Source organism: Cornus florida, unplaced genomic scaffold, assembly GCF_030987335.1.
Source record: "Cornus florida cultivar Cherokee Brave unplaced genomic scaffold, ASM3098733v1 CherokeeBrave_3.0.0_Hap2_Chr08, whole genome shotgun sequence".
In the NCBI taxonomy this organism is placed as follows: domain Eukaryota; kingdom Viridiplantae; phylum Streptophyta; class Magnoliopsida; order Cornales; family Cornaceae; genus Cornus; species Cornus florida.
Window position 1 is genome coordinate 71977830 of NW_026775578.1, and position 11415 is coordinate 71989244.

At 32.4% G+C, this 11415-nt stretch overlaps 1 protein-coding gene across 1 annotated transcript; it reads left to right on the top strand.

Moving 5' to 3' along the window:
• The first annotated feature begins 7503 nt into the window (after positions 1 to 7503).
• On the top strand, positions 7504 to 9381 carry LOC132268115 (uncharacterized). Its single transcript, XM_059768852.1, has 3 exons — positions 7504 to 7826; positions 8243 to 8569; positions 8963 to 9381. Exons 1-3 carry the CDS (start codon positions 7760 to 7762, stop codon positions 9115 to 9117), a joined length of 549 nt encoding a protein of 182 aa, XP_059624835.1. The 5' UTR covers positions 7504 to 7759; the 3' UTR covers positions 9118 to 9381.
• The last annotated feature ends 2034 nt before the right edge of the window (positions 9382 to 11415 follow it).

An 11415-nucleotide genomic window follows, 5' to 3' on the forward strand; every position in this document is an offset into this window, starting at 1 on the left:
ATAACCTAAATAGATTATCAATATAACATACAATTAACATGTAAGTTTTAGTTTATAATTTATTTAACCCTAGAGACTACCGAGGCGCACAGAACAAAAGCCAAAGGGAAGGAGAAAGTAGAAGAACTTGCATGTAGCTTTGGTCTCAAAACTGTGTTGTCGTCTTCCTAATTTCAGACAACCACTGACCACCTTCAAGCCTCCTATGGTTTTGGTTTAATCCACCACAACTCTCCCTTGGCCCTCTCTGTTCTCCTTCTAAGTTTTTTTCTGTTTTTCTCTCGCTCAGTTCTCTCCAAACTCTCTGTATTTTCACTGTGCCGTGAATAGGGTTATCAAACCCTAGGGACGTATAAGTTATATATTTATAACTAACTCCAAATCCTAAGTCAATAAAAATCCTAAACGTAAATCCTAATTAATTATGTCGGCAAGCCCATAAAAATACTAAAACCCTAAAAGATAATTCATACACTTAATTTAATTAAACAGTTACGTCCATGCAAGAAAATAATTAATAATACAATTAAAGTAACCATAGCAACCAAAAAATACAATTAATTTAATTAAAATATATTTAATCAAATAAGGCAATTCAAATACAAAACTAACAGTTTAAAATAAATAAACCAATTAAACATTTAAGCAACTAGTCACATAAAAATGCAATAAAGATAATTGAAATTCCAATTTTATCCTTTTTAAAACTAGGGGTATTACATGCTTGTCATGCATGGGTAGCCAGGCTTGAAGATTCTTTTCTTATTCCTTGCTTGCACCTGTATTTTTATGACTACCTATAAGGTGAGGGACTGAAGAACCTTCCACAAGTATTTATTTATTTATTTTTTTAAGCTTTTGACTTTCTAGGATCACGCGGGGAGGAGTATGGTATTTCTTTGCCTGATGACCTTAGTAAGTCTTGGTAAGGAATGAAACCATGAATAAGCACCCGATCTTTTATTTATTTTATTTATTTATTTATTTATTTATTTTTTTGTGTGTGCAACAATTTTGCTTCTATTTCCATTTGTTTGAGGCATGATCACAGGCCTAATATCCTTCTTGATCAAGACATAGTACACTTGCCAATCTTACTCTTTCCCTTTATTTTTTTATTTTTTATTTATTTTTTAATCTTTCCCCCAATTAAGAGAGAAATACCAGGTATCATAGATTCTATTTATGGCAGCAAAATCCTTTCGATCATTGGAATTAATAAAGCTTTGATATTGATAGACCCTCCAATGAAAAGTTGGTAACAAACTTTGCCCCATGAAATGACAAAGAAAGTCAAATTGGCCAGCCACGTACATTTTTTTTTTTTTTTTCCTTTTCAAGTTGTAGAGATTTATTCTACCACAACTTGATTCCTTCATTTTCCTTTCTTACCTGAATTTCAAAGAAACCAAAGCAACCAGCCCATATTTTCCTTCCTTAATTTGCTCTTGACCTTCTTTTTTATTATGATTAGTCCTTTTCTTTTTCTGGTATTATCTTGGCATGGAAACTTAGTGCACAAAATCTTCACCCTTCCAAATTTGATATAAATTCTTTTGCCCCTTTCTTTTTACCATCTTTATGTTGGGATTTATATGCCCTGGCATAACAAATTCCTATTTGGATTAAAGTGACATATGTTCTTGACGTTTCTGAAATATTTACGCTTGATACAATTGGTGAATTCAATGTATTATGTTTCGATTCATTATAGAATTGATAGTGTCCATTTGATTACAAGAGATATTTATATATATGTATGTGATGGCGATCAATACATGAATATAAATAGTCATCATAAATTGTTCATAGTTAGTAATTATAGATGGACTTATAATTAATTAAGACTTAAACTGAATCCACGTTAGGTTAAGATATATTGCGAAAGCCGTCGTATGCAATTGCTCCCTATCACCGTCATGACATTTGACTCTTAAGTATGAGAGAAGTATAGACTCTTTTATTAATTAGTAGTTACTTTAATTTGTTCAGCGGAATCTTCGGAATCCTTAGACCCACAATTTGGATAGTTATGTAATTAATAGTTAGAGGGTTATATTTTCAATATTTGCATCATTACTACTTGTATTTATTTTGTATTGATTATGGTTGATCACAAAGTAAATTTGAAGGCATTCGTGTGTTTTTAGACAAAATGATTTATTATATATTTATTTATCTAAATTATTATTTTTGTCAAACAAATGTTCTATTATGATCAAGCCGGAAATAATCGAAGGTACCAAAATAAATATATTAATTAAGTAGTCGGATTGATGACTTTATTTATCCGATAACTAATTATGCATAGAGGGGTCAAAGTGTAATATTGACTTAGAGGTTATTTATTATTTAATTGGAATTCAATTAATTTCTTTTAGTGGAGTAGAAATTAATTAATGGATTAGTTTAATTGGGTCCATGGGCCGGGCCGATTATTAATTCATTGTAAACAATAAAATAATAAGCCCAAAGGATTCTCACTTATAGCCCAACTTCATATTAGAATCCTATTAGATTTATTGAGAAGGATTGAGAAGGATTTATTGTTTCATTTTCCTTATCTTTATGTTGCCTATATATATATGGTCTATGTATATTTTTAGGGAGTGATTTTTAGTAGAAGGAAAAAGGAATACATTTTCTCTCTCTAAAAAATTAGGGTTAATGTTTTCATCTAATGGAGGCTCCCATAAGCCTAGTTTTCTAAGGTCATTCATAGAGGCTTATGAGTGATTCCTAAAGGCAAAACAATTACCAAGAAGATGGAGATCTAAGGAGAAGACATCTTGCTAAAGGATATACAATAAGTGAGAACATTCACTTTAGAAGAAAGATTTAAAGGTTTGCTCAGATCTTTGAATTACAAGCACTTTTTAAGGCTTTTACCAGCGCTTTTGAGCGCTGGTCAAAACCAAAACTGTTGTAGTGAACATTGCCACCATATTGTGAATTGATTATTTTAGCAATCATGTCTTGAAGTTGTTGGATGGACAATGAAGCAATAGAGGGTGCAAGATCAGTTTGGTTTGCCCCTCGCTCGGATGTGGATGTATGATGAGCCTTGTCTACCACTATTCCCTCTGGTGTGAAACTAGGAGGGTGCAAGAGTCCTTGACTTGACTCACCAATTCTTTGAGCTTCAAGCTTGTTTGTGAGAGAAGCAATTTGTAAGTCTTTTTCCTCAGCAGTCTTGGTGAGCTTCTCAATGGCACAAGCCATAGTTGTAAGTTGTTCCTCAAGTGTGGTGGTGGTGGTGGTCACCATAGCCAACATGAAGATTGAACTAGACGATGTCTTTGGACTAGGGTAGTCGACATCCCTCGAACGTATAACAAATGAACCTTTTAAAAAGTTCTTTGAAACTTTAGAAACTTCCTTCATGGCACCAAGGGAATCCAAAGAAGTATACTTGTGAGTCTCGATATTTCCTTATCGTGGTGAATATTTTGGGGAAGTCTATGCTTGTAGATTTCCTTTTGAAATGGAGCTCCTTGGCAATGCTATTACGGAGATGACGCCATTAGGTTTTCTTGCCCCCAAGGAGTCTTTGGCGGTTTTGGTCTGAGGTTTAGCAAGCTTTGTTTCTTGGAGACCTGCCATCATTCTACTATGGGTTGTCTTGTAGAGGTGCTACTATCATTTGATGGAGTAACCTTCATGGTAAGAGCTTTGTTGGTGGTTGAAACGACGACATTCTTGCAAACATTCTTCGAGCCTTGAGCGAGTTGAATCTTCTTAGAGGCCATTGATGAAAGCAAGAAAAATTGTTGATGATTAAGGAGATAGAGATGAAAGGCAGAGAGGTCCCACCGAGCGTGCCAAAAATTTGTACACACAAATTTTGTATCTGTAAAATAAAGAACAAAATATAGAACAAATATCAATTTTATTAATTTGAAAAATTCGGGTACAATCCTCTATGGTCGATTCTATTACAATATAGAATCTTCCTCTGATTAAATCTCCTTGGAAAGTTAGTGAAAGGGCTTTAGAAGTTTGATGTTGAACCAGTGGTTGAATGTTCTTTAAATCTTCAAGATTGAAGAAAACTTGATTGGACTTTCTATCGACGGCCGATGAAGCTTGATCTCGAACAGTGGATTTGAAGGTCTTCGAAGGAGAACGACACTTGCGAGCTTGTTGTTCTTCTGAATCTTTGAATGGCTTCAATGAAGAATGGCACTTGTGTGGCTTTGTTGTTCTTCATCTTCAAAATCTTCAAATGTTGAAGGGCTTCAATGATCGAAGAATAGCACTTGTGTGGCATCCTTTGTTGTTCTTCGTCTACAGAGACTGCAAAGATTCGGCAGGGATTTGGTCTTCTCTTCTTCTTTCTTCGTCTCTCTGTGTCTGTTTGTGCATCTGTCTTTGTGTCTCCTTTTCTCTTGTAAGGTGGCCTTGTATTTATAGGCCAAAGAGTGGGTCGTCTAATTTGGAGATTCCCCAATTGTGCGATTTTTCCATAAATAAGGGATTTGTTTCATTTTATATTGAAATCAAATAAGGGATTTGTTTCCTTTAATATTGAAATCAAATAAATGATTTGTTCCCTTTTTTATGGAAATTAATTCAAATTCAAATTTGAATTAATTTGAATTTAACCGCACTTTTCTTTAAAGGTATATGCCTTCATGATTTTGACACGTGTTCATTGTTGGGACTCGCATTCATGAAATTTAATTAATCAGGAATGTTTTGACTTCTTGACCAATCGGACGGCTATTCGGCCACCAAAAAATTTTAGTGTCTACAGTAGGTTAAAGAACTCTTTTGACAAAGTCAAAGAGTATTTAAGTTAATTTAAATGGTGTCAGAGCTTTGCATGTGACGCTTGTGGTGTAAGTGAAAAACGGAACAAACATTTGCAGTATGAGTGATAGTAATTTTTGAAAGTTGTTTTAGTGTAATATTTTGCCAAACCTGAGGGGGTGTCAGTGAAATTAACTTCTGAATTCACAAAATTTTATTTTATTTTATGCATATAATTTTTAAATATTTATAAAATACTCCTATAAAATTTATAAATTCTCCCCTATAAAATTATCTGTTAATATTATCTATTTCTAAAAACATCTTCAATTATTAATTCCTTTTCTTTCTTATTCTTCAAATTTCTTTTTGTTATCTTCAAAAATTTTTACATTCTCTTTTTACAATTAAAACCTATTTTTTCCTTCAAAATTCTTTCATAATTTTTTCTTTTTATTTCATTTTCTTCTTAAAAATTTCTTTTTTCTTGCACTCTTGCAAAATTTATGTGCAACAACCTTCTTTTTTCTCACTCCATTTTATGGTATTAAGTTTGCAATCTAAAATAAAGTTTGCAATCTAAAATAAATAATTAAGGGAATGTCTCTAGGCAAGAAAGTGGAATGCATGCACACGTAACAACGGTAGGATGAATAACTGAGGGAAAAGAAGGGGAATGCAAGTAGTGGTTACAACCATTGATAGGATAATTGAGGGAATCTTATGACAGGTGGCGTCTATTGAATGGATTCGTTTTGAATCCACGTTCTCAAAACTTCAATTTGCGTATTTTTGCCGAATTCACATGGTGATGGCAAAATGATCCCCTTTACACGAATTATATGACTTAGGTGCAAACAAGTATACTTACAAATTAAAAGTTAATTTGATGATACAATTAATTGGTTAAGGGAAAAAAAATATTTCATAAATAATCATTATTTTGCGGGAAAAAAAAAAAATCACTTTTCATAAATAAATGTGAAAAAAGAGTAGGCTAAGCTGCTGTTTTATAAAACTAATAATTTATGAACTAAATTTTAATTCTAAAATTTCAAGTGCCATATATGAATTATAGTTAGGACTAAAAATTAAATATCGAAAATTTTACAAACTAAATTTTAACACTAAAATTATTTCAAGTGGAAATTATGAATGATTGAGAACTGATTATTTTTTTAAAGAAACACCTAACTATTATCTCCTCAGTATTTATTTTCCTTCTCAACAATGAAATGAGAGAGAGAGAGAGAGAGAGTGACCGTATGATCGGTTCATTTTCCTTCCCAATGCTGAAATGTAAGTCTTTCCTTTCCTGGCATGGGAAGATGAATGTGTTGAGTTCAATTCCATTCTTGAACTCAAATTGACACGTGGCATCAAGCCCTAGCACGGGTCAACAGAAAATTAGTCTTAGGGACACCCAAAATAATAATAATAATTGTAATAATAATATTAAAAAAAAAATGGTGGACTAACAAAGTGGAAGTGACTTGGTTAAAAATTTTAAACTACCTGTAATTCTAGAAGTTGGCTAGAAGGTCACACACAATAACAGATTGTCTTATTCTTTCCTAGGTTTGTTATACAATTCAAACTCAAAGTCTATGGACTAATTATATGAACTCTATCGTGGTCTATGCCCTAACAAAACCTCGGTCATAAGTTTGCCCCGTAAATGACGGAGAGAAACAAAGTCTGTACTCCAAATGACAATTTCTCTGTAAATTCGTACTTCTCTTTGATTAAATAATTCGTTAAACATAAAGTCTTGTATTATTAAGTTGCCTTGTTTGACCAAAAATCCTATTATTTGTCCCCAAGTTGTCTTCTACTAAAGTACAAGTGAAGTCCTTAAGTTCTCTCCTTCCATGGAACTGCCAAAATTGTGTTAAAAGGGTTACGCGCTGAGTCACATGAAATAGGCGTGAGAGTGAGAACAAATTCGAGAGCGGGAGTATGAGAACGACAAAATTAAATCATAAGTAGTGAGAATTTAAATGAAAATACGCTCGAAACGTGAGAGCGACACCAATTTAAAAGGATTGTGTAACTTAAATTGTGCAACATGTGTTTGATGGAAGTGTTATTTGTTAATTAAAATTACTGAAAAACCAAAAACTTGTGATTGTATTTGCGTTTATCATTTAGTTTCTTTAATTTTTGTTTTTGATTTAGTTTAATGATGCCTTAAACTTGATTTTGATAATCAATTAAATTGAAATTGGAAACATAATTTTAAAATTGATTCTTAATAATGAAGATTATACGATTGTTATTTTCATTTAAAATGGGAAACAAAACTTAAGCCATAGATTAAATAAATAAATAAGGAGGGAAAGTCTTAAGTTATGTTTGGCCGCATGAAATTGGAGTTTTGAAATTGAAAAAAACAACTAACAAAATTAAATTAAAATTTTATTTAATTCCAATTTCAAAGTTTCAATTTTATACCGCGGCCTTAGAATTTTCAACCCGAGGGTCAAATTTTCAATTATGCACATAGCATGTCTTTAACCTTGTAAGAGACCTGTCATTCATCAAAGGGATGGGGTTTACTGTCAAGATCATTAACTCTGAGTTATCGCCATCAAATGGTTAATATATGTACCAAATTTTCCATGACTTCTGCATGATCAAACAAGGCAGAGCTCAATTTCCATTTGGCATTGAGAAATGAAAGCAGCCAAAATATAAGACTTAACTGCACAATTATGTGGCTTAATTGGTATCTATTTCTAAACTGAAGTTCATAGAAAAGTTCTAAGCAAAGGTCATTTGTGGGTTCCAAATGCAGCTTCACTAACGTCTGAAAGTAGGGACACATTGTTTTCACACACATCACACAGTGTCAACACATTGTTTTCACACACATCACACGGTGTCAATTGAACAAGTATATATAGCCCTCTCCACTTCTTCTTTCACCAGAAACTAAACCAAGCACAAAAACCTTTCACCCATTTCAGCTTCTTTCCCATTACCTTCTTTCTGTACAGCTGTGACCATGGCTTTCTGTAAAACCCTAGCAATCTTAGTTCTTGCACTTGCCTTCTGTGTGCAAACCACTCTGGGTGAGTGAAAGTTCTTCTGTAATTACTAATAAATTGTATATTATCGCACATGTCGCACACACAAACACCTAGTAATTACACAACTCATTCTGGCCCATACCTCTTGCTCTGCTAGCTTGTCTTACCATTTACTTATCTTGCAATCATTTTTCTTAACGTTCCAATGTCATATTATCAAAAATTAGGAAACAACTCATTTCAATTTGATTCAAATATATATATATATATATATATATATACATATATTTACTTTGACAAAAACACACACATCCATGCACTTTGTTGTCCCTGTAGGGACTTAAATCATCGACCTTTCTACTTTAACAGTTTAAATTATTAAAGTTATACACTCTGCAACAGCTTAAATATTTTAGATTAGATGGTTGTTAACATGTGTTTTTAATCTCGGTATGTAGGTGAAATAGCATGTGAGAATCTGAACAAGGACTCGTGTGCATTCGCGGTATCATCTTCTGGCAAGCGTTGCGTGCTTGAGAAGCATGTGCGCAGAAGCGGGGAAGAAGCATACACATGCCGTACATCTGAGATCGTGGCTGATAAGTTGAAGGACTGGATTGAATCGGACCAGTGCATTGAAGCTTGTGGGCTTGAAAGGAATGTGCTCGGAATCTCATCCGACTCTCTTTTGGAGTCTCACTTTGCCAAAAAGCTTTGCTCGGCTCAGTGCTACGATAGCTGCCCCAACATTGTTGATCTCTACTTCAATCTTGCTGCTGCTGAAGGTATTACTCACACATACTTTGTTAAATAAGAAAAAGTGATGTATAACTCTCTAAACCAAAATGTTATCCTACTAATACACTGTATTGCATAACTTTCACTTGACTATACCCTTTTTCAAGAGAACCAAAAAAAAAAAAAAAAAATTGTAAAAGACAGTTCTCAAAAATAAGCCTTTTTTTGAACTATATCCTTTTCTGAAAACTACAATCAAACAAGTTTCTGTATTCTGTTTCTTGTTTTTCAGTTTTTTGAAAGCTCTACTTAACCTATATATATATATATATATATATATATAAAACATACATGGGAGTTTAAAACTTATTCAACATATATACTTGCATGCTTATAAATAATCATATAAAAGTTTACATTTAACATATGTTCCCTGTCAGGTGTATTTCTTCCTAAATTTTGTGAAGCACAAGGAGCAAATGCACGTCGTGAAATGACTGAGATCAAAAGCTCTGGATTCGTCGCCCCTGGACCTAAATCAGGAGGGGTGCTGCCTGCAAAGTTGATTGTTGCGCCTGCAATGGCTCCTTATTGATTTTCATAATAGATTTTATACTCATTAGGGTTTATTTCACTATAGCTGTGTGCATTAAGGCCATTAGAGTGTGTTACATATATATATATATATTGTTTCCACCCGTAGAAGAATCAATAAGGTGGTGTTTGGTAGTTAGTAATTGGGATTTATGATCTGTTGCTTGTAAGCTGTTGTATATGCAGCAAACATAGTCACTCTAGTGCATATGGTTGCATTGAGAGTTTGAGAAATGAAATAAAATTAACGTTCAGTTTGTGTTTATAGTGATGCATGTTTTATTTGTTGCAATATTCGGAAATGTTGTGAAACAATTTTGTGGGATTTCTCTTAGTGAAGAAGGAGAATTGAACTTAATTTTACACTCTGAGATTTACAAATTTGTCATTTTATTAATTCTTGATTAAATTGGGTACCAGTAACGTTCGGATGACTCTGGACGAGATAATAAAAAATTTGAGGATACAAATTTCTTAGAAGAGATTTGAATACATATATATATATATATATTTGTTGTTTGAGCAATAACAAAAAGAATTCTTAATGTCTACCAATATATCCATAACACAAAAGTGCTGCTATTTGGTATAAAATCTGGACCGATAGGAGTGTCCTTTTGTACCAAATTTATTTACAATTTTTTTTTTTTTTTTTTTTTTTTTTACATCTTGTCTAGCCATTCAAATTTTACTAATTATTTAGAGTGGTAGTGTAGTGTGACATGGAGGTCAGTGGTGGGATGAGGGCTTGATGCAAAATTGTTTTTTCCATGAGATAAAAATTCTGGATTAACCGGATATTTTTGAAGAAAAAAATAATTGATGGAAAAAACAGACTTTGTATCAAGCCCTCAACCCACTACATGGTGTGAGTATGGTGTGTGTTAAGCAAGAGAATCACGCCGGCCTATTATAATAGGCTAGGATTATAGTAGTGCACATTCTACGCATTTTTAGAATATTATCGAGACTTAAAGAAAGGAATTTAGGTTTCTAGATATTTTTATAATAGGCTAGGATTATAGTAGTGCAAATTCTATGCATTTTCAGAATATTATAGAGACTTGAGAAGGGAATTTAGGTTTCTAGATATTTTTAGATGGAACAATATATATTAGATGGGTATTTTTGAAGGGTAAAAAAAAAAATATGAAACCTTCTGCATGGTGTTTTGTCCTCTAGAAGGTTGATGAAATTCTAATGAGAGTCTGGTTACATCAATTTGACTATGAAACCTTCTAAAGGGTTCCAAGTCCACACGAATTTTCTCTCTCTGACACTATTATTGAAGGAAGATCGATGGTTGGGATCCAAACTGGCCGACGAAACAATGAAGACAAAATCTGATTGGAGATTTATGGGTCAACAATCGAACTGGCATAGATTTATTTGACTCTGAAAATACCTAGATATTAGACTTAATTTATTACCTAATTGGGTTATATATATATTTATGTATGTTTGTATATATATCTACACATATATATATCCTACATGTATATACATACGAGATCGAGCGTGTAAAAAAATATATATATATACCTAGTTGAGTTTAAGTTTCGCCTAGCCCTAATCCAAACACCTCGGAACAATTAGGGCGGCTAGAGCCTCAGCCCAAGATAATAGGAAGACTCCTAAAATTAATATTTTCTTAAATTTTTAGAGTTCTTACAAATTTTACTTCCTTGTACAATTAAGGCCCCTTAAAGTATTATTTAATTCCTTACTTAGACGTGCTAAAATTTTTACTTTCTTATAATATTAAGCCCCTAAAATTATTATATTCTTATATTATTACACTTTCTAAATACCCCAACTAATTGGAGAGACTAAGTGGTGGAGGGAAAACTTCCATTCATTCTAAAAACTTCCATTCATTCATTCTACCACTATTCAATTTACTAGAACCCTTGAATTCTATTATTATTATTATTATTATTATTATTATTATTTTTGCTTTATCTAATCAATAATTGTGAGAATTAATAAAACATTCTATCTTCCCTATTAGCATTTATCTTCTTCGTATAATTGCAATAAATGAACAACTAAGTCATCTAAAAAACTAAAATAATTATAAAAAAACTATACAATAATAAAATATATATATTATTAACTTTATTTTTAATGATAATCAAATATGTGAGCCTCCCCATATTATTAACCATGATCAACATATTAAGAAGAGGCCACTTTAAAAATTTTCTCCTAAAATCTCAAATTATCTTGGGCAGGGAACAACTTAAAGCTCAATATGATTTGATTAAGTTCATTTGCAAAAATAAACAAGATTAAGATT